General features: G+C 46.8%; 1 protein-coding gene across 8 annotated transcripts in view; it reads right to left on the reverse strand.

The window, feature by feature from the left end:
- The window catches only part of GSE1 (Gse1 coiled-coil protein), a 389184-nt gene that overhangs the window by 26640 nt on the left and 339014 nt on the right, over positions 1-23530 (reverse strand). For all 8 annotated transcript variants that reach the window (XM_035120004.3, XM_035120003.3, XM_035120005.3 and 5 more), the window contains 2 exons: positions 15634-15833; positions 36-223 (listed from right to left, as the gene is read on the reverse strand). In XM_035120004.3, the coding sequence (XP_034975895.3) occupies positions 36-223; positions 15634-15833 (388 nt within the window). The remainder of the gene's footprint in view (positions 1-35; positions 224-15633; positions 15834-23530) is intronic.

Raw genomic sequence — 23530 nt, forward strand, 5'->3', positions numbered from 1 at the left:
CCGAGCCAGCAGAGCTCTCCACAGCAGCCACTTACTTGAGAGGTGGGAAACGAGAGTCCTGGACGATGGAGTTAGGAGGGATCCCAAAGGAATAAGGCGTCCCCAGCAGGTGAGAAGGGACTGTTGGGCCACTGGCTTTCTCCTGGGGTAACGGGGCCTCAGCCATCAGGCGGTCCCTGTTGCTGCTGCTGTTTCCACCGCTGCTTCGTGACCCGGCTTCTTGCTATGTGGGGGGAAAGGAAGACATGATCAATTACACACCTGCAGTCCACCCTGGGCAGGGGGGGGTCGTTGGGATGCAAATAGCACAAACCCAAAGGTCAGCACCACCAAAGAAACATCTGGGGAGGTTCTGTGGAACATCTCTAGATGTTTTTGGACTCTAGTCAATGCAGCCGGTGGTCAGGGATCATGGGTCCAGCAATGCCTGGATGGTGACAAATCCCCCACGCATCAGATTCCCATTAATTAATGAAGGCTGCACTTCTGTTTGCAGGTCTCAGGCCAGGAGCAGCTGTGTTCCTGCAAGGCACACGTGGTGGACAGGAGTCCTGGTGTGATTGACAGGAGTGCTGCTGCAAACCCAAAATGCACAGTCATCTTATTTTATCTGCAAAGCACTTTATGAGGCTGATCCTCATCCCATCCCTGCCACTGTTCCAATTTGATGGACTGAGGACCAATGCTGAGAAACAGCAGCTGGTCTGAGGTCACACAAGCAGCCTGTGGTCCAGGTGGGATCTCAACTCTGATTAAAAACAATTGGAAGGTGCAAATATTAACGGTTAGTTGAATACAATGGGACTCACTTTCATGAAACATGCACAGGATTGTGCTGTCAAGTGTGTTTGCATGTCTTTGTATGCCCTGGGGTGGGCAGGACTGTAGCTCATTTGTATAGAATCTGATTTGTATGCTGTGACAAATTGAAGCACTTTTAAAATGTTTATTTCTGCCCGGCTGGCAAAGAGTTAACCCACCTCCAGCCTGACTGGCATAGAACTCTGATGGGGGCGGGACTGTGCCCGGTTTTAAAAAAAGGAGGGAGAGTCGGTTTGGTCAGTTAGGAGGGAGAGGGAGGAAGGTGTGGTGTGATGTTATGTGGTGGCTTATATGAAGACAGTTAAGAGGCTAGGAAAACTTAAAGTTAAATGTTTGACTGAGTTTATTTTGTACAACTGGAACAAAGCTAATTAATAAATGACACGTTAAAGAATCACTTATGTTTTTAACACAATAAAACTTCATCTCTGTTTTTGCCAACAAGAGGTCCGTTTGTATTTTTCCAGCGAGGTACCAGGACTCACAGCCGTGGTGACTCAAGAGAGGGCCAAACTCACCTCAGGCAGGGAGGTGGTGGTTTGTGTCCTGAAGTTACACGGAGGAGGCTTAGAAGGGTAACCTGAGGTGCCAAGAAGTTGCCAGAGTGCCTAGGGCAAACTTCTACAGTGGGGGAATCCAACTGAGGGAGACCCTTTACAGGAGGCAAGAGGTTATTCCTGGGGGACAGCCTAGAGTTTCTTAAGGTACCAGGCCACGTAGGCTGGAAGGCTCTCCTTACTTAGAAACCCATTAGGAAAAGGGGTTTATTTTTGAGGCGGCAGGAGAAGAGGGTGGGTGTTTTCCCCTCTGGATTCCTGTGTCGCAGTGATAGTAAGGTAGAGTGGGACCCGGGTCGTCACATTTTTGGTGGCAGCGTCGTGATCGAAATTCAAAGCTCACGCGCCTAGTTTGGTTTGAGTCTGTCAGGATTTTCCTGTGAGGAAAATGACTCACGTAAGAAAACCCAGAGAGGCAAAAGGAGATGAAAGAACGGAAGGGGCTGAGGGAAGCCCAGGTTCTGAGGTGGAACTGATGAAACTACGAATTGAGATGGCCCGAATTGAAGCTGAGAGGGAAAAGATAGCATCTGAAAGTGAGAGGGAAAAAGCTAGAATTGAAAGTGAGAGAGAAAAAGCTAGGATTGAAGCTGAAAATGAGAGGGAAAAAGCTAGAATTGAAAGTGAGAGAGAAAAAGCTAGGATTGAAGCTGAAAATGAGAGGGAAAAAGCCAGAATTGAAGCTGAGAGGGAAAAGTTAGCATCTGAAAGTGAGAGGGAAAAAGCTAGAATTGAAGCTGAGGAGAGAATGCAGTCAGAGAGGATAAGGGCACAATTAGAACAGGACAGAATGAAGCTTGAAGAGATACGTTTGCGATCAGAATTAACTCGGAGTCCAGTTAATAATGATAGTACCGCAATTAATTTAAAAAGATTCCCCAAATTTGGAAAAGACGATAATGTCGAATCGTTTCTATTTACCTTCGAACGCGTTTGTGTGGAATTTCAAATACCTGAGGAGAACTGGATGCTTTATTTAAGACCTCAAATTTGTGGGATACTAAGCGAAATTTATGCTGACCTGAGGGAAGAAGAGCTGTCATGTTACCAAGTATTTAAGCAAAGGGTCAGGGTTCGATGTGGGCTCACGGCTGAACAAAGCAGAAAGGCTTTTCGTGAGGCAAAAAAGGAACATAAAGAGACTTATGCCCAACTAGCTAGCCGCTTAGATAAATTACTTGACAGATGGATTCAAGGGAGTGGAGTGAAGGACTTTGATGAGTTAAAACAATTAATTTGTTTAGAACAATTTTTTAAGCAAATCCCTAGCAATTTACGTTGGTTCTTGAGGGATAAAAAACTGAAAACTGTGGCAGGGGTTGCTGAGGTCTTAGACGAACTACAAGGAGATTTCAATGAAATAGCATTCCCAAAACACTCACAGAAGGGTAATCCATGGAGAAACAGAGAAAATAAAGACAGGCAAGAAAATTTTCCTGTCAGGGAATCAGTTTCTGACAAGACAGGGTCTAAGAAAATCACTTGTTTTTTCTGTAATCGTGAGGGCCATGTACGTGCCAGGTGCCCCCTGCTGGTTAAGTCGCAAACTACACCTACTGCAGCTAAACAAGTAAAACTGGTAATGCAGTCACAGGAAAATAGCTCGCCTCAGACAGAAGGCTCAGAGAAAGCAGACAGTCCAGCTGAGACTACTTCTAAGGTCTTACAGGTCTGGAGGGCTGAGCAGGAGTGCAACCAAGATTACATGGAGCCAATTGAATTAAATGGTCAGTCTTGTTTAGGTTTGAGGGACACAGGAGCAGAAGTCTCACTTGTCAAATCACAATTTGTTCCAAAGGAGCAGTACCTCAAGGGTCAGTCCTATAGTTTAAAAGGCATATGGGGCCCACATTTTGAAGTACCATTAGCTGAAGTGGATATTACCTACAAAGGATTTTGTGGCAAATGGAGAGTAGGAATCCTAAATGAATTGGAGGTGCCCTTTTTAATAGGGAATGACCTAGCTAGTCAGAAGCACCGTATTCAAGTGATAACTAGGTCTCAGTCTCAAGTCACTGAGAGTAATCCTCCTGCAGTTATAGAGACACCCATAGAGCCTGGTGAGGATGAAGGGCTGATTAGCGTGCCAGTGGTCCAGGAGCACGGTGCCCAATTCTTGAGTGATCAAAAAGAGGATGAAACTATAAAAGAGCTGTGGGGTAAAGCACAAAGTCCTACTGCAGAAGTAACTGTGGAGAACCCCTGCTTATTTACCACCATTGAGGGAAGACTGTATAGAATTTCTAGGAGGAGGAAAACTGCTGCTGTTTGGGAAAGGAAGAAACAGTTAGTGTTGCCAAGAGCTTACCGGTTGCAAGTGCTACAAATGGCACACGACGCACCCTCAGCAGCGCATCTAGGCATTAGGAAGACTAGTGATAGAATCCAAGCAAGATTTTACTGGCCTGGGATGGGCAAAGATATCAAAGAGTATTGCAAGTCCTGTGTGATCTGCCAAAAAGCAGGCAAAAGAGCGGACAAAACGCGAGGCTTGTTACAGTCTATTCCCGTAATTACTGAGCCCTTTTCCAGAGTAGGAGTGGACATCCTCGGGCCTATCTCCAGAGTTACAAAAAGGGGGAATAAATTTATTTTATGCCTCGTAGATTATGCTACGCGCTATCCAGAAGCAATACCTCTAAAGGACATTGACTCAAAGACTGTAGCAAAAGCCCTCATGTCGGTGTTCTTAAGGCCGGGATTCCCCAAAGAAATTATAACAGATTTAGGGACATCCTTCACGTCCAAGACCATGGAAGAGCTTTTAACTCTTTGTGGAATTAAGCATGTTAAAACTACGGCTTATCATCCACAGTCGAATGGCTTGACGGAGAAATTTAATTCGACCCTGAGCCGGATGCTAAAAACCTATTCCATCAATCATCCTAACGACTGGGATGAGGGGCTGCAACACTTCCTATTCGGTTATCGCGAAGTGCCGCAGGAGAGCACAGGGTTCAGTCCTTTTGAACTCCTATTTGGACGACAGCCACGAGGACCCCTAGACTTGATGAAAGCAGCGTGGTCGGGGGAGGAGCAGATCGACAGCCCTGATGTTGTGACGTATCTACAGGAGCTGCAGAGCGACCTTCAAGAGCTACGGGAGCAAGCTGCTCACATCTTACAGCAGGCACAGCGTCGACAGAAGCAGTGGTATGATGCACACGCAAGAGACAGAACTTTCCAGCCTGGTGACAGTGTGCTCGTGTTAAGAACAAGACGTCGAAAGAAGTTGGAGATGTCGTGGGACGGTCCCTTCAAAGTGGTCGAGAGGATATCTGCGGTGAACTATTTGGTAGAGTTAGATGGGAAAGGGAACCGATGTAAAAACTTTCATGTAAATTTACTTAAGCCTTATTTTGACAGAAATAAGTTGGTGTTGCAAGTAAAGGGGAAGGTGACCCAAGGAATTCATTTAACTGGATGGGGAGAGCTGAGTAAGGGCACAACTCTAGCAGAGGTGTCATTCGATGAAAGTCTGACCCCAGAGCAAAAGGAGCAGTTAAAAATAGTCCTTGCTCAGTTTGCTCAGATCTTCTCAAACATCCCAGGGAGGACCAGCCTAGCAACTCATAAAATAGACACAGGGTAAGCACATAAGTGGGAAGGAAAACATCGTAGTGGACGCTTTGTCTAGGTATATTTTTGAGAGGTATAGAATGGTGCAAAGTATTATATGAAACGGTGGTAACCCTAGCAAAACATTTGTGCTTAGGCGTTATAATCTAACACATGCCGAACGTGGTTTATCTGTGTACAAGTTTATGAGATGTTAATTTAGTTGACTTTGTAATATGAATGTTATAGAATGCATTGAAGTATTTTTAACCCCAAGCCCATTGCTTTGGCATTGCTCTAGTTAGTTAAGAGCAAGCCAACGCAATGTCTTTGTGGTGGGGGAGATATGTGACAAATTGAAGCACTTTTAAAATGTTTATTTCTGCCCGGCTGGCAAAGAGTTAACCCACCTCCAGCCTGACTGGCATAGAACTCTGATGGGGGCAGGACTGTGCCCGGTTTTAAAAAAAGGAGGGAGAGTCGGTTTGGTCAGTTAGGAGGGAGAGGGAGGAAGGTGTGGTGTGATGTTATGTGGTGGCTTATATGAAGACAGTTAAGAGGCTAGGAAAACTTAAAGTTAAATGTTTGACTGAGTTTATTTTGTACAACTGGAACAAAGCTAATTAATAAATGACACGTTAAAGAATCACTTATGTTTTTAACACAATAAAACTTCATCTCTGTTTTTGCCAACAAGAGGTCCGTTTGTATTTTTCCAGCGAGGTACCAGGACTCACAGCCGTGGTGACTCAAGAGAGGGCCAAACTCACCTCAGGCAGGGAGGTGGTGGTTTGTGTCCTGAAGTTACACGGAGGAGGCTTAGAAGGGTAACCTGAGGTGCCAAGAAGTTGCCAGAGTGCCTAGGGCAAACTTCTACAGTGGGGGAATCCAACTGAGGGAGACCCTTTACAGGAGGCAAGAGGTTATTCCTGGGGGACAGCCTAGAGTTTCTTAAGGTACCAGGCCACGTAGGCTGGAAGGCTCTCCTTACTTAGAAACCAATTAGGAAAAGGGGTTTATTTTTGAGGCGGCAGGAGAAGAGGGTGGGTGTTTTCCCCTCTGGATTCCTGTGTCGCAGTGATAGTAAGGTAGAGTGGGACCCGGGTCGTCACATATGCAGAAGGTCTTCAATCCATTCCCCAGCATCTCCAGGTATTGTTAGAAAAGATGCCTGTCTGGAAACCCTGAAGACCCACTGCTGGTAGACAATACTGACTTAGTTAGAAGAATGGCTTAACTCATCAGAAGGCAACTTCCTATATTCTTATGAATGGAATGGATGTCAATTGTTAACACACTGTTAACACAGAATATGGTACAAATTTGAACTAAGAAGTGATATGATTACAGACAAGGCTTTAGCTCAGTGGTAGAGTAGTGGGTGAGTCTTTGTCATCTCCAGAATGTCCCTCAGAGAGCCAGAATGTACCTTGGAGAGCCTCTGCAAATCAGTGGGAGCAATACTGAGCTAGATGGATCAATGGTCTTGACTATGAACCTCTCTCTCGCTATTTATCATAACAGATGGGAACAGGGAGGGAAGGCCTGTTCCATGTAATGGAGTATTGTTGACAATGCAGCCTTTAGATTCGGTTTACAGAAGCATAGAAGCAAGGAGTTCTATGAGTAAAAATGGACTTGCACCATGAAATGACAGTGTACCCATTATTATCAACCATAACATAAGAACAGCAGAAGAGCTCTGCTGGATCAGGCCAATGGCTCATCTTGTCCAGCGTCCTGTTCTCACAGTGGCCAACCAGATGTTTCTGGCAAGCCCACAAGCTGCACATGAGTGCAACAGCACTCTGCCCACTAGCGACTCCCAGCGACTGGCACCCAGAGGCATAATGTCTCTGACAATAGAACATTATGCTCCTAAATCCATTAATTTGGAAGCAAGTCCCATTTGACAGCAACAAAGCCAAGGATGTGTGCTTGGAAGGTTGGGCCCTCTTCATTTTCATAGTCCCAGATGGGGCCAGACTCTGCAATGCGCAGAGATGCAAGTTAAATACTGAGAGCGGCTGCCCTCTATTTGGACCAGCTGCAGTTTCTCCCCCTGTCTTCTCCCCTGAAAGAGAGACTTTACGCCAGGCCAGCCATTCCTGGAGTGAGTCTGGCATCAGCCAGGGTGGCAGCTGCTGCACATGCCATGCTGGATAGCCTGGCAACAGTGATGCATGTACAAAGAGTAAAAGAGGGCATGTGGGATCTGGCACTGCCACTTGGGCAGAGCAGGATGGTCTGTGACCAGTCGTTCCCTGAAGTGGCCAGCCTTGGCATCAGCTGTGCAGGCAGCTGCTAGCCTTTTGCTGTCACAGCTATGCTGGCAAACCAAGGAGAAAGAAAACAGGGGAAGAGAGAGAAACAGCATCTGGTTTGGGACTGACATGGCGGTCCCTACACCCAGAAAAAATCAGGCTCAAAGCAGGCCAGACGCCCCTGGGCAATCACCAGCGACTGGGTGGAGAACAAAAATGAAGCGTTGGCCAAGGAGACCAAAAGGTTCCTCAACCTGGCACTTTGCAGATTTTTTGGACTACACCTCTCCCCAGACCTCAGCTAACCACAGATTGGGGAAGTAGTGCAGTTAGCTGGGGAAGGGCTGTGGCTCTCCAGGTTCAATCCTCAGCATCTCGAGGCAGAACTGGGGACATTCAGAGTCTTGAAGTCCTGGAGAGTTGCTGTCAGTCAGTGTAAGCAATACTGAGGTCTCCCCCAGTCCTACCTGGAGATGCTATGCATTAAACCTTGGATTTTATGCATGCAAAGCAGCTGTTCTACTGCAAAGCTTTGGTAAGAACAGTATAGGGAACACAAGCAGCTGCCTTATAATACCAAGTCAGCTCCTTGGTCCATCTAGCTCAGCACTGTCTACAGTGATTGACAGTGGCTCCCCAGGATTTTAGGCAGAGATCCAGGGTTATTGTTTTTTAAAAGCAGATTATGCAATGGCACAAATTCACTGACCACAGTAAAAAAGGGGAAAGCTAAACAAACACTAAGTGTGCATCAGTGGTGGTTTCTCCATAGGGGTCAGTAGTTCTTATCTACTATACAACAAAAACAATTCACTTATGAACCTAGCTTCATTCAGATACTAAACTCAGAGATGCAGATAGAGAGTGAGAGTGTGTGTGAGAGAGACAGTACTTAAGGGCATGCAGTATTACCTGAAGTATTGCCTGTCAGGGAATATTGCCTGAAGATGAAGGTGAGGAGGAAAATGTTCCTCGAATATGCTTTAATAGGGTTTGGGCAGTAATAAAAGCTGCATATTCTACCCTTAATTTGTTTACATGCTGTCTCTGATATCGCCTGTCATTTAACTGCTTAATAAACACATGCCTAACTTGTCTAACCCCCCCCCCCCGATTACTGGATTTTGAACTGCACTTATCTTTTTCCAATTCCTCATTTTCTGTCTAACTGCATACTAAACAACAACAAAAACCTTCCAGGCTCCTATCTGAGTCCTATTTGAAGATGCCAGGGATTGAACCTTTGACCACTGAGCTATGGCCCTTTCTTTGAAGATGCCAGGACCAAATCCAGACTCAGCTGTCCCTAGCCATGATGCCTGTATGTTCCTTCTCTATTACAAAACCCTACTTGGAGTTCAAGCTTCTCTTCCTGGTCAACAAGGTCCTATAAGACAAGCAAGTGATGAAAAGGAAACACATTTGGCAAACCATTTTCCTTCCCGAGAACCTGCCCCTTTTAAGGCCAGGCGGCTGAACGCTGACCTTAAGCCAGGGCACACACCGGCAATGTGAGATCTTAAAATATCAGCACTGGGAGCTTTTGCTGAACCCAAAAGTCAATTGGGTCCATTTAATGTGTACTCTGCTTGGCAGGGAGGCAAGCGGCCCTTGAAAGCTCTCCCTGGCCCCTTTAAAAGGATAAAAACCTCCTAATGGTTTTGAGGGAGCTGCAGGGAAGCAGGTTCTGCTCAGCAACACCCGCCCAGGCAGAAAAACAAGACTAAAGAAGTTCATGGATGTCAAAGGGAATCATAATCTGCAGACCCCCTCCCTTTCCCCAATTATTGCCCTTCTTTCTCACTCCTTTTAAATAGTCAGTGATCAATGAGAACAGATTAAGGCGGGATCTACAAATGCAAAATTCAGACACTTCTGTTAAATGCAAGGCTCAGCTTATAGGGACCAGTGAGCAACAAGCAGCCATTAAGAGAGTGAGCCGGTGCATGTCCAGTAGGAAGCTACCTTATATTGGGTTTTATCATTAGTCCAGGGGTCCCCAGACTACGGCCCGCAGGCCAGATGCAGCCCAATTGGCCTCCCAATCTGGCCCGCGACAACCCCCGCCGCCCGCTGCCTCCTGGGTTTCAGGCAGGGGTCTCTCCCACCACTACCTGTAGACACCAGGGATTGAACTCTGGACTTTCTGCATGCAAAGCAGATGCTCTACCACTGAGCCACAGACCTTTCCCAGTAGCACCAAATAGTGCCAGGCAGCAGGCCTCTTCCGCTCTCTCATCTAAAGGAAGCAAAGCCCTTTAGTGCTCCACAAGCCTTACAGGGTCCTAAGGAGCACTTAGCTATATCGTTATGCCACACTTGCCCCCCTCAATCTCCTTATGCACAATAGGGGCTTCTACAGGCCTGGACGCTTCATTGTACACTTCCTAAGGCAGACCACACGCCTTTGCATCACCACAGAGTGTGACACCTTGAAGCATGTGCTGCAGATGAGGATTAAGCAGCTCCTTGCCAGGTGCCATTGGGAGAACTGCCTCTATCAGTCAAGTGTATTTACTAAATACGACCACAACAAACACTCCTGCAAACAGCTGAGAGCTCCTCAAGACTTTCATAATCTCTTCAGAAGATACATCGGCCATAATTAATTCAAAGAGATGGGCCCGCTGATTGGAATTTTTAATGAGCAGGAACATCTGCTCACTCTCTGAACGCAGCGCACGCCTGGAGCGCCACACACCCGGCCCTTTTCGCCCGCCCGCCAACCAACCCTAACCTTCTCCAGAGGGCGCATCCAGGAGACAATGGTCCGGATGCACCTGCCGGGGGGGGGGCAAGGAATTGACCAACAAACATGGGCAAACTCAATAGCATCGGAAAATGCAGCACAACCCCTAGACCTCATCCTGTCAAGAAAAAAGTGTTCAGTGGAGGGGGGCTTGCTGCAAACATAGGAAAAGGAGGGTGACCTTGTTTGCTTTGCAAAGGGATTGTTTTGCATAGGCAGAGCAATTGCCAGTGTGTGGTGCCTGCGGCTGCAGGTCCATTTAGAGCAGGCCTGGTTGTGATGAGGAAGGAGAGTGGCAGAAGGGAAGGTGGGTCTGGCTTTTCACTTCTGCCTTGGGAGGATTTACCGGCTGCTTTGTTTCCCCAGAGCCATTAATCACCCTGGGAGGATACAGACACCTATGGAGCCTGAAACAGCACAGCAAATATAAATCCACCAGCCTTTTGATAGCGGCCATAAAATAAACAGGTTAGTCAAGCATTTCATTGGAGGCAGGAAACAAACCCAGGCCCGTTGCAGAAAGCAGCATCAGCAAACCGCACCAGCCACAAGCCTCTGAATAAAGACAGCAAGGCGGGAGGGTAGGGCAGGGTCTCCTGATGAAAACAATGGGCAGGAAAATGTGAACCTTGCAAGGGCTCTTTTACCAGGAGGGTAAAAGTGGCAGTCTTTAGGGCAGAAGGGCCTTTGGTCTTCCAGATGTTGCCGAACTGAAATGCCCATGAGCCCTAGCAAGCATGGCCAATAGCCAGGGATGATGGCAGCTGTAGGGCAGCAACATCTGGAGGGCCAGAGGTCCCCAACACCTTTCTTAGGGCCAAACAGGTACTGTTGAGCCACACAATTTGGCACAATGGGGAAGTTGTTGCCTCGCTCACACGTCAACTCTGGCACTGGCTTAACCCACTTCGGTGCCTTTGTGGAGAGACTTCAAAGGAAGTGCAAGCTGGAATCTGAATATACAGCACCACACAACCTGAGAGGCAACGTAGTGTAGTAGTTACAGTATTGGACTAACACCTAGGAAGATCAGGGTTCAAATCCCCACTGAGCCATGAAGCGCACTGGGAGACCTTGGGTCTGGCACCTTGACCTCCTTGGTAGAAAAGTGGGATATAAATGCGAAAACAAACACATATGCCTTGAATTCTGCCCAAATCTATACAACTGATGTTCTTAACTAGATAATCTGGCTACACTATTGCCCTAAGATAATGGTTGCATGAAGGACGTCCTCAGTTAGATTTTGCAGACTTCATGGCTCTAGTAGAGCAGTAGTGAGGAACTTGTGGCCCTCCATATGCCACTGAACTTCCACTCCCATCATCTCTCCCACTGGCCTTCCTGGCTGTTGGGAATTAAGAGTCAGACAACTGCTGAAGAACCCTCGATTCCCCTTGACTGCAGTGCTGCCAATGGGTGCTTACCCATGGCAAGGCCTTTTCAGTGATGGTTCCCCAATTGTGGAATGCCCTCCCTAGTGAAGTGCACCTGTTCCCATCATTATCAACTTTCAGGAGAAATGTGAAAACATTCCTGTTTACCCAGGCATTTGGTGGCTGAAGGATACTGTTCTGAGCAACCCTGTGATCATCGGATGGAGGAATGTTTTTCACTGTAATTGCTTTTAAAAAAATGTTTTTAACTGAAACTAATCTTAGATGTTTTTAATTGTAAATGTTTTGGGGAATGTTTTAGCATTGTTTTTTGTTTTTAAATTGTGAATCCGTTGGCAGCCCTGGGCTCCCTGGGGAGGAAGGATACAAATTCAATAAATAAAAAACCCCAAGTCAGGCTTCTTCCAGCTGCTACCACTGAAGATAAAACTACACTCCATCAGGAGGGCCGCTGGCCTCAGCCAGCAAAAAAAGAAAAGGGGGGGGGAAGCCATTTAAATCCTTAGAACTGGATTGCCCAGTGGCATAACTGGCAAAGGCGGCACCTGCTCAAGAAAGGTGGACAGCGGGCTCTGAGTAGGCTGCAAAAGCGCTGCCTGAACTGTACTTCATTTCCAGCAGTGTCTTGATACACAGCTGCAAGGATGAAAGGGGGAAAGGCAATGAAATGGCGGGGAGGGAGAAAATGGGGAGATCAGTCATTCGCTGGTGATTAGTGTGCAATCTCTGCCAGGGAGACCACGGGACATGCCCTATTAGCTTTAAAATAGACAATTCTTCATTCCACACGGCCTTTCAAAAGACTCCATATTATCTTTGAAAAACCGCTAACCTCTGATGGATGGGCGCCAGCAGCAAGCCGCCACTTTGATTTTAGCATTTCAGAGCGCCAAGTGCCTCATCTCTGCTCTCTGCTCTCTCTCCCCTCCCCCCATCTTATTTTACTAAGTTACTGTGCTCCCCATCCACCAGACAAAAAAAAAGTATTAAAGCTTCAATCAAACCTCTGTACTAGGATGGATGGGCTGGATCATCTGTTGAGTCAGCCCTGGCTCTCTCTACCCAGAGTGCTCCCTGGTGGCATTAGAGCTTCATTAGCGGTAAATTGTTGCAGCAGGGATATTACTGCAGTCTCTCAAGGGCTGCCGAATATTCGAATAGGGAGGAGTGGGGCAACAATAGCCTGCATTGGAAACCTCAATAACTGACTGACTGCTGAGATGCGCTCTAAGTGAGGCTGCCCTTAATATCCGCCTGGAAGCTGCAGATGGTGCAAAACGTGGCAGTTGCTGAGTGCAGCAGCCTATTGCAGGAATGTGACGCCACTCTTAAAAGAGCTGTGTGGGTTTGCTGATCTGCTACCAGGCAGGGGTTAAGTATTGAATTATAAAGTCCAAAAGAACTTGGCTTACCTGAAGGAATGCCTTTCCCTCCAAACAGACCTGCCCAGTCACCAAAGTCTTCTAATAAGGCCCACCTAGCTGTGTCATAGCCTGCTGAGGCCCAGCTTGCTGCAGTCAAGGGAAGGGCATTTTCAGTTGTGCCTAGGGTTGCCAGGCTCAATAGAGGACAGGACTTCTGTGCCTTTAATTGCCCTGCTCTCTTTTGAGTCTGGAAACCTTAAAGAGAAACCAGCAGAACCTTTGTTTAATTTTCAAGCAAAGGGTCTGCTGGTTTCTCTTTAAGGTTTCCAGACTCAAAAGAGAGCAGGGCAATTAAAGGCACAGAAGTCCTGTCCTCTATTGAGTCTGGCAACCCTAGTTGTGCCCCCGAGTCAATGGAAGAACCTCCCCTCTGAAATAAGGCAGGTGCTGATTCAGCTTAGTTTTCAGCACTTGCTAAACCCTTATTTGTTCTACCAGGTGTTTGCTGGCCAGGAATAAGAGTTTATTGTGATTCACCCTGACTCTATAGATGCTGCTGTATTAATTTTTACATTTTTTTTTACTGTGGTTCTATTGATGTGAACTACTTAAAGATTTCTTATGGAAGGCAGTAGAAAAAAATATTTTAATTAAGTAAATTAAGAGTGGGGTTAGGCCTGCCGGTGAGGATGAAAGCCAATGTGAGCTGCTGACAGGTACAGCTGGTTTGTGGATAGATCACTGGTCGTCCAGCTCAGTATCCTCTACACTGACTGGGAGTGGCTCTCCAGGTTTCAGACTGGGGCCTCTCCTAGCTTTACCTGCAGGTGCCAGGGACTGAGCCTGAGACCTTCTGTGTGCAAAGCAGATGCTCTACCAAGGAGCTACAACCCTTCCCTCAAGGCACAAGAACACAGGAAACTGCTTTATAGTGAGTCAGACCACTGGTCCATCTAGCTCAGTATTGTCAACACTGACTGGTAGTGGCTATTGAAGGCTTCAGACAGATGTGTCTCCCAGCCCTACCTGGAGATGCTGTGGATTGAACCTGGAGCCTTCTGCATGCAAGGCAGATGCTCTGCCACTGAGCCACAGCACTTCTTTCCTGGAGTACTTTCTCTGCTGATGTATCAAAGCCCACTGAGCTTGCAAGACATGCCCATAACTACGTCATCTCCATACACCACACAGAGATGCAGAGCGATAAACTACACTTGGTTAACCTAATCTGCTTTGTTTTTCAAAGCTCAATGAGAAGGTGGGAGAAGGAGCTGATCACAACCAAAACAAGCATGGCTGTGTTGAGCAGGCCTGAGCAAGCTGCCTCTTCTTTTCATCACGATCAGAGCTCAGGGCGTGTTTGTGTGTGTGTTTTGCTTCGCTGGGGCATCATCTGCGCTTCTTCAAAGCACCAGGGGTCCTGCGTTCCCTCCCCTCCCTCAGCCTTTCCTCTTTGTGGTTTAATTAGTATTTCCAAGAGCTGTGATCCCGCTGGGAAGCCTGGGTAAAATACAAGGGGAGGAGAACCCTAACAATGATTCTTAATTAGCAAACGCTTCGGCTCCCTGCTGCCCGTGGTGTCTGCAAGGAAGGGAGAGAGGATGTATGAAAAAAGGGCAGCAGGGTGGGCTGGGCAACCCTGGAGGAAGAGGGCCTTGTGTGCACAGATTTACAGGAATCATTTTGCCTGCTTCCTGACATCTCTGAGCATGCTTGGTGCCTGACCTGGACACTAGCATAGATGATGCTATTTACCCCCAGCCAGAGGACATTTGCTCTGGATGCAACATGCTGCTTTTCAACACTAGATGTTCAATAAGCAGGCCTTGCCCTCTGATTGAATCAATCAGCTCTTGTGGCTCAAAAATAAGAATCAGGAGGGTTTGTACCAAATTAAGTCCCAAGCCACATTCAGTCTGCTCTGCATTTTGACAACTGTTGCAAGGGAAGGTGCACACCGGCAGCAGAAATTGATACAGTGCCAGTTTTGGTGGAGCTGAATCTGCTCAGTTACAATCCAACACACGCCTTCTCCTTGTAACCTACGGTATGCCCATTGTGTCAATGTACAAATACTGTTTTAGCCATTTCAATGCACCAGAATGAGACGACTGAAGGAACTAGGGACAGAGAAGCTGACTTCTTTTGAGTCAGTCCATTGGTCCATCTAGCTCAGTGTTGTCTACAATGACTGGGAGTGGCTCTGCAAGGTTTCAGGCAGGGAGTCTTTCCCAACCCTACCTTGGAGATACCAGGGATTGAAGCTGGGACCTTCTGCATGCAAAACAGGTGCTCTGCCACTGCGCCACTGCTCATCTGAGCACATCAGCACGCAATCTCCCCATTCGGTTGCATGTATGACAAGTCTTGGTCATGCTGTGTAAGGTGCTGAGGCTTGAAGGCTTCAGTGTTTCATCTTCTGCATCACCAGTGCACTTCTGGGCCTTCAAGCAGCCAGGCAGCCTAGGCTCAATTGGGCCGAGAGTACTCCAGGCTGTGAAACCCCACAGCATGAAGGTGGGTCTACTGAGGCACCCAAAAGGAGAGTCACAAAGACTGCTTTGCCCGATCCCCTACTTCCACCGCATCCACAACCGTACCTCCTATCCCTGATGATCATCAACCCATGCCAGGCCTGGACTCTGTGGCAGCCTGTCACAAGCTAGGCCCCTGATATGACATGTTGCTCTTTAGGAACACAATGTCCACTGAATATCACTCATCCCACGACTAGAAGGCTTGCTTCATTTTATGGCTGCCTTATTTTATTAGGGAAGATGGATTTCCCTCAGATCTGCCTGTAGTCTCCTACTCCTGTGTTTCAATCCCATTCCCCCTTCTCAATGCTTTTCTGAAGTCCCTCTAGGGAAAACCCCACCCTCCCCAATAGAAGCTGTGTGCATGTACATGTGAAAGCCTTACCTGTCGCCCATCACTCCTCCAGACGCCATTCACAGTTTTGGTGGGTGCAATGGTCACAACCGGAGGCGTGTTCGGCACATTGTGCCCTCCCGGTGGGACAATCAGGGGCCCCATTGGTCCTCGCTTGGGAGTGCTTGCAGGGGAGCTGTGGTTGGTGGCCGGTGAGGAAACAGGAGAAGACTCGCTGCTTATTGAAGACCCTAAAACAAGAGAGAGATGGACAGAAATCAGATGGGGAGTTTTCCCTGGTGGGTAGTTTAATCCCAAGCATTAGAGCAGGCTGGGAGGCTGAACCCTTGCAGGTGCTGCCATTGAATAAGGCTACCTTCACGCCACGCATTTAAAGCACTCTGATATGACTGCAAACAGTCATGGCTTCCCCCAAAGAATCCTGGGAGCTGTCGTTTGTTAAGGGTGCTGAGAGTTGTCCAAAGTCCCCTTACACAGCTACAATTTCCAGAGTGACTTAATAATCAATCCCTCTTCCTGGGAATTGATGCTCTGTGAGAGAAATGGGGACCCCCTAACAGCTCCCAGCACATGTAACAAACGACAGCTCCCATTAGTCTTGGGGTGAGGGGGGGAGTTTAAAGTGACATCACAGTTCTTTAAATGTATGGTGCAAAAGTTGCCCAAGTTTAACCAATATTCTGACTCCAAAGAAGACCTTTCCTGAACATTGCTCCTTGTTGACAAGGAAAAGGTTTCCAGTACCATTCCTGTTGAGGTGGTGGTAGGGAATTCTCACATGTACATTTGGGCCCATTAATTAATTTTAAATGCATCCATCTGCCAGAATAGGGATGGACAACTGCATTGCTGGGACATTCAGATGTCCATACAGAAGTTGGGGTGAGGTTGTAGTGCTATTTGGCTGTACCCCCTGACCCCTTACTGATCATCAAGGAGAGTAAAGGTATCACAGTTAAGGTGTGGCTGAGACACAGCATGCAAACCACCAAGAGACACACAACATTAAACTGGCTGGATCTCTCAGAAACTTTTAAAAACAATTTCCTTTTCCTTATGAGTAGGCACACTTTTTTGCCACATGTGGATCAAACTCTGACAACAGTGCAGGGTGGTGGTTTCTAGTGGTAATTTGATAGTTAGTTGGCCCTTGGGAACATAGGAAACTGTCTTATACCAAGTCAAACCACTGGTACATCTAGCTCACTATTGCCTGCACTGACTGGCAGCAACTCTCCAGAGTTTCAGCCAGGGAATCTTTCCCAGGCCTGGAGATGCTGGGGATTAAACCTGAGACCTTCTGCATGCAAAGCAGATGCTCTACTGCTAAGCCACATTTGCTTATGGATTTCTGAGTGACAAGATCCTACCTTTCTCAGCTGAGAAGGCCCGTTTCCTCCTCTACACCTTATTAATAAGGCACTTAATATGGTGCCAGGCACCGTACAGCTATGATGAATATTCAGATACACATACTGGTAGGCACATCTGTTTCTACCTCCTCATCCACAAATCAAGTGTTCTTGCTCAGAAGCCTTCAAACATTCACATTTAGCAATTGGCAAGACAAAATGGCTTACACTTGGGTTACATGGGAGGGCTCCTGCGACACATAAAAAGGGACCCAAACTACCCATTCAGTTGCTAAAAGAAACCCAGAAGCATAAAGCCAGCCCAGGGGAAAGCAAAAGCAGCAAGGCAATTACTTTAGAAAAAAGGCTGATGGTACAGAGACGTTACTCTAATGCTGCAGCAATGGAAGTCCTGGGCTTGAATATCACCCTGCATGGCTACATCTATCAACACACAAAACCTGGGGCATCACAATTAGAGGCGGCGACTGCTTTCTTTCAAGAAAAATTAGCAAAACCATCCTAAGCCAAGACTGCAAAAGCAGCCATGACCAAGATGCTGTGCTCAAAGAGACGGGCATTTGGGTAAATATAACAACGCTCTCTCTTTTTCAACCCTTGGGCAAGGTTTTGCTGCAATTTGCATAATACATCTGTATTTTAAATTACACCCAGCCTTGGGAAGCTGCTGGTACCGGTATTTGCAAGTAGAGGGGGGGGGGAAGAGACTCACAGAAATGGAATTAAGAGCACGATGCATATAGACAAGGGTGGCTATAGGAGAAATACAAATAGGATGCTAACTAGGGCATCCTTCCTAGATTTTGCCCTGTGCCTCAATGCAAACAGGTTGCATGAAAAACATTCATACAAAGGGAAAGTTTGTGTAAGCACAAACATGGGGCATTCAAATAAGCTAACAGCCATTCTGAGTTAAAGAAAAACAATTTCCTTATGGTGGAACAGGGTTGGCAAATGGATCATGTGACAATTTTATTTTGTTTGGTTAAAAAGAAAAAGAAAAAGAAAAATCATGCCTCTCTAAGCAAACTCTAATGACTTTGAGCCTTTCAGTACATACCAAGATGCAGTTGGGACATCACATTCACATTATACATTTAAAGCACTCTCATACCATTTTAAACAGTCATGGCTTTCCCCCAAAGTATTCTGGGAGCTGCAGTTTGTTAAGGGTGGTGGGACTTGTTAGAAGACCCCTATTATCACATAGCTACAACTTGCAGAATTCCCTGTGAAGACGGAAAGTCTGTTAAACCATTCTGCGAGCTGTATAGCTCCCAGACTTATTTGAAGGAAGCCATGATGGATTAAAATGGCATCGTAGTTCTTTAAATGCATGGTGTGAATGTGGCCACAGTGAATCAGTTGAACTAACAGTCCACTATGTAAGGAGCTGAATTATTAGGTTGCATTGACTATGGCAAGAGTGAGCTGAAATAGGCTGCAGGGCCTAGTATGACGGCACAAGCATGGGAGCCTAGGAATCAGAGAGGTAGATCCTTGATTTTATTGGACCCAACAAATTCAGCTTAAATATGCTGCAAATCCTTGTGGTTAAACCACTGAGCCTAGGGCTTGCTGATCAGAAGGTTGGCGGTTCGAATCCCTGTGACGGGGTGAGCACCCGTTGCTTGGTCCCAGCTCCTGCCAACCTAGCAGTTCGAAAGCACATCAAAGTGCAAGTAGATAAATAGGAACCGCTACAGCGGGAAGGTAAACGGCGTTTCCGTGTGCTGCTCTGGTTCGCCAGAAGCGGCTTTGTCATGCTGGCCACATGACCTGGAAGCTATACGCCGGCTCCCTCGGCCAATAATGCGAGATGAGCGCCGCAACCCCAGAGTCGGTCACGACTGGACCTAATGGTCAGGGGTCCCTTTACCTAAGGAGTACTCAAGAGCACAAAAAGGAGACGGAATACTAAGACATCCTTTCCAGCCTGGGCCAAAAAGGTACCCACAGGAACCACCCACAATGAAGTGAACAATGAACATGTTGCATTGTTGACGCATAAGGCACTTGACAGAGTTTTGCAAGGAAAAAAAATACAGCCAATTTGACACTATTTTGCCAACACTATCAGCCTAACTGAAAACATAAAAATCAACAGGAAAGAGCTTGTTTTGCCTTCATGTACTCTAAAAATTAATGTGTATATACTGTATATTTTTAAACAAACTATTTGGTCAGACTCAAAAGCTTGCAACATCTTTAGCCTTTCTTCCCAATGCCATGTCTCCCACTTCCATTGGAGTCATACACCACTTGGAGCAAGCTTGCAGCAGAAGGAGAAAGCAGAAAGCCGACCCAAGGAAGGGGCAGTTTTGCCGCGCTGCCAGCTCCCGGGCTTTATTAATTATTCCTGGGCGACTGCGCCACGCTTTCATTCTGAAGAGTGGTGGCACGGATGGTGCAGATGACAAAGGAAGCCGCCGGTATGGATTTGACACCTACTGAAGTCTATCTTGTCAGCGCTGAGGCCGACAACAATTAGCAGCCTTAATCCCCTCTGAGCTGGGAAGCCATTACTCACCACTGAAAGCCTTATCAATCAATACCATCACAAAGAGCCGGGCAATTAATGAAGCTAAAGTCTTACTTCAGAACCCTTAATTCTCACTGTGTGGCTTTAAAATGGGAGGGTTTGTGATCGTTATAATTAACTGGCGGTATTCAGCCAGGAGTTAGTCAATGAAACTAATCTGGCTTGGAGATGACAAGAGGCGCAGTGTGGCAGTGTCACCTTTGTTGTCTGACCTCCTGATTCCCACTCAGTGATAGCAGATTAGCAGGAAAGGCTGACAGGCAAAGGTAATTAACAGCTGAGACCCTGACGAAGAAGTAAAGGCAGAGGATGTGTGGGGAAAGGGGGGTGGAGAGGAGAAAAGGCCCCGCAAGGATCCAAACCCACTGAAGCTGACGATCAGCAGATGAGCCTGCCTGGATTTGCTTTGTAGCTTCTTCTGCTCGCCCAGTTGGAAAGGGACCTATGCCTTGATCAAAATGGAAGGAAATGATTCCTGGATGACAGCAGAAAATGGGCTCAGGGGGTGCCTGGCAGCTCAGGCACTGCAAACGGTTCTAGCCTAACAGAGCAATTCATTTGTGAAGAAAGAGCTTTGGGCTCAGACAAGACTGGATGCTGTGCCCTCAGACCTAAAACACCTCCTTTCAAAATGCTCTATGTCTGTGGGTGGTTGAGCTCACTTCTGGGGAAAGGATTTCGCCTGCTTCACCTGTGACAGATATGTCGCCTCTACCCTTAGAGGGAGCTGGTAAACTGAGGTCAGATGCTGGTGCACCCCTGACAGTAAAAAATCCCCACAAAGCCACATCGTTTCCAGTGGTTGCTGCTTCTTCCGTCCCACATTTCCAGTTTTGATCTGACCAAGGAACAAACAAACAAACACAAACACACCCTTGATCCAGTGAAGGAAACATAGCTCTTGTGTAACACGTTTTCAAGTTCTGCCACCCCAGAAATATTCACCACTGCAGATTCTAACTACTATTAATGGGGCCACAAACAGGCCCTACAAGAGCTGGTCTCTGATTACAACCAGTCACAGCTCTCTGAATCTTTGGCTTCTAGGAAATCCATGTGACCCTTCCCAGAACAGACCACACATGGCAGGCTGGAACTTTAAATTCCCCACTAGCTAGAATTAGCAGGTGATGAGCAAAGTCGTGTAGTTACATCACACTGAGACTCCTCTCTCTCTCTTTCTCTCTCTGGCCAGATTAATAACTGTTAAGCTCTTATTCATTAAATGCAATTATTCTCATGTCCACATTATTTATGGGAAGCAGGTCATTACTGTTCCATTTTACAGATGGGGAAAAACAGAGGTGAAATATAAAACTAGGTTGCTTTGGCAGGTTATGTCCAGAATCCCACTGACTGGGAGTGGGCATAGACTTGTTATTTTTAAGTATATTTAAAGCACACACATCCCCGCCCCAAAAAGAATCCTGGGAACTGTACTTTTTTAAGGGGGCTGGTAATTGTAGCTCTGTGAGGGGTAAACTACAGCTCCCAGGATTCTTTGGAGGGAATGTGATTTTAATGTATGGTGTGTACACAGCCACAGACTTGTAGTTTGTGCTACCCCCCCTCTCCAGCCTCCCGCCCAAACCCCTGGCATTAAAGTTCTTGCTTTCCATTTTGCTCAAAATGGTTTCAAACAATTAATCAAATGAAAGCATTTCTGGATATTGCCTCCCCCTCAAAAGACATCATCTCTTTGGCTTCCTCAACCCACATGCAGGGTAGCATTCTAGCTCCTTGCCCACCCCCACCCCGTCACATTATTCTTCCTGGGGGCCAATTTCTTTTTAATACATAACCTCCAACACTCCCCTCAGCCACCCATCCAGGCACAGCAAAAACTGCTTTGAACTCTGCATCGAATCTGAGAGCTCCAAGAACTCAATTAACATCCATTTGATATCAATAAATATGTTAACCAGCTTCCTGTTTCTGGAAGGCCTTGGCTGGCACAGACACGCACACACACACACGCACACACACACACACACACACACACACACACACACACACACACACACACTTTCCCTGCTGGTTCGGAGGCTGTGTGGCTTTCTTTCCTTTTGAGATGAAAGATAATGAAATTGCAAGGAAAAAGCCATGCCACTCTAATCCCCGCTGGATGCGCACCCCTGGTTGGCTCTTGTTTTCTCCCGTCTCAAAGTCGTGTTTCATATTGACAAGGAGAGGGAAAAAATATCCCTCATCAAAAAGGTCGGGTGTTTCTTCCTGCTCAAGCTAAACTCTTTGGACCCAGCCTGGGACCTTGAGGGCATCCTTAGAAATCTGAAAGCAGCACATCTCAGAGGCAAGTATCAGCTGTGTGGGAGAAAAGCAGGCAGACAGGCACAGCACATGTCAAAATACATTTTTTCTCCTTCATTTGCATACATCACATTGGCCTGACCTGTTCCCTTAACATCCACATGGGGTAGTTAGTGGTTAGAGTGTTGGATTAGGATCTGGGAGACCAGGGTTCATGGCCATGAAGATCACTGGGTGACCTTCGACCAGTCACTGCTTCAAGCCTAGTCTACCTCACAGGGTTGTTACGGGGATTAAATAAGGAGGGGGAGATATGCCACCTTGAGCTCCTTAGAGGACAAGATAGGATACAAGTGCAATCAATCAATTCTCACAAAATGTGAGCAGAGGGTATACAATGTTTGCTGTTATTCTACAGACGCCACCATTGATTTGTTGCATCTTTCCAGCAGCAGAAAGTCAGATGGCAGGGCTGGGGGTTGGCAGGTGATGTTGGTGGTAGAGAAGCGATTTTGTGGCACAAGAGTGCTAATTTAGCCATTGCTATTTATTTTGAGATGTATGTGGTCTTTTTGAGGTGGGTCATAAAGGTGTACTCTTTTTTGGCAATTACCCAAATGTGTGAGGGCTCTGTAATAGTGTGACAATCTGGAAGCACCTCAACACATTCTGCGGACAACTCCAAACTGCAGACATTGAGTGTCAAGATTTCCCCATTTTTTTAGCTTCTCTCTTGCTAACTCCCTGCTCTCCATTCTGCCTAATATCCAGTATGAAGAAGAGTTCCCGAAGATGCCAAAGCAGGGGTGTGGGACCTATGGTGCTCTTCATGTTGCTGGACTCCAAATCCCATCGTCCCTGACAGCTGGGGCAATGCTCACTGGGGATGATAGGAGATGGAGTCCAACAACATCTGGAGGGCCACAGGTTTCCCAATCCCTGCTCTAAAGCTTGCTCGCCAAAATATGACATTTTCGTTGGCCCTAAATAAAGGTTATAACCTCAATATGGCTTTTCGATTTTGCTTCTGTCTTATTACTCTCACATCACAGCAACATCCCAGGAGCAAACCATGTGGTCAAAATGCACTGGCAACACATTGGCCTTGAGTAAGACTTAGGCCGCATTCACACTATGCATTTAAAGCACTATGATAACACTTCAAACAGTCATGGCGTTTCCCAAAGAATTATGGGAGCTGCTGTTTGTTAAGGGTGCTGAGAGTTATTTCTCTTCACAAAACTACAATTCCCAAAATTACCTGTGAAGAGGGATTGACGGTTAAACCACTTCAGAACTGTAGCTCTGTGAAAGGAATAGGGCAGGCATCCCCAAACTTCGGCCCTCCAGAGGTTTTGGATTACAATTCCCATCATCCCTGACCACTGGTCCTGTTAGCTAGGGATCATGGGAGTTGAGGGCCACACTTTGGGGATGGCTGGAATAGGGGGTCTCTTAAAAACTCTCAATATCCTTAACAAGCAATGGCTCCTGGGATTCTTGGGGGGAAGCCATGACTGTTTAAAGTGGTATTATAGTGCCTTAAATGTATGGTGTGGATGTGGCCTTACTTGGATACAACCAATTATCCATAGGGAAGGCCCTCAGAGGCCAACCTCTGGATCTTTGCCACATTAAAAATCCCCCAATGTGCTTCATTATGGTGTTTTGCATGCAAAGCAGCCCCACCCCAGTAGTACCTGATGTGGTGGGGAAGAGCTGAGCACTCGCCTTCTCATCACTA

Source organism: Zootoca vivipara, chromosome 6 (genome assembly GCF_965207765.1).
Source record: "Zootoca vivipara chromosome 6, rZooViv2.hap1.1, whole genome shotgun sequence".
Classification (NCBI taxonomy): domain Eukaryota; kingdom Metazoa; phylum Chordata; class Lepidosauria; order Squamata; family Lacertidae; genus Zootoca; species Zootoca vivipara.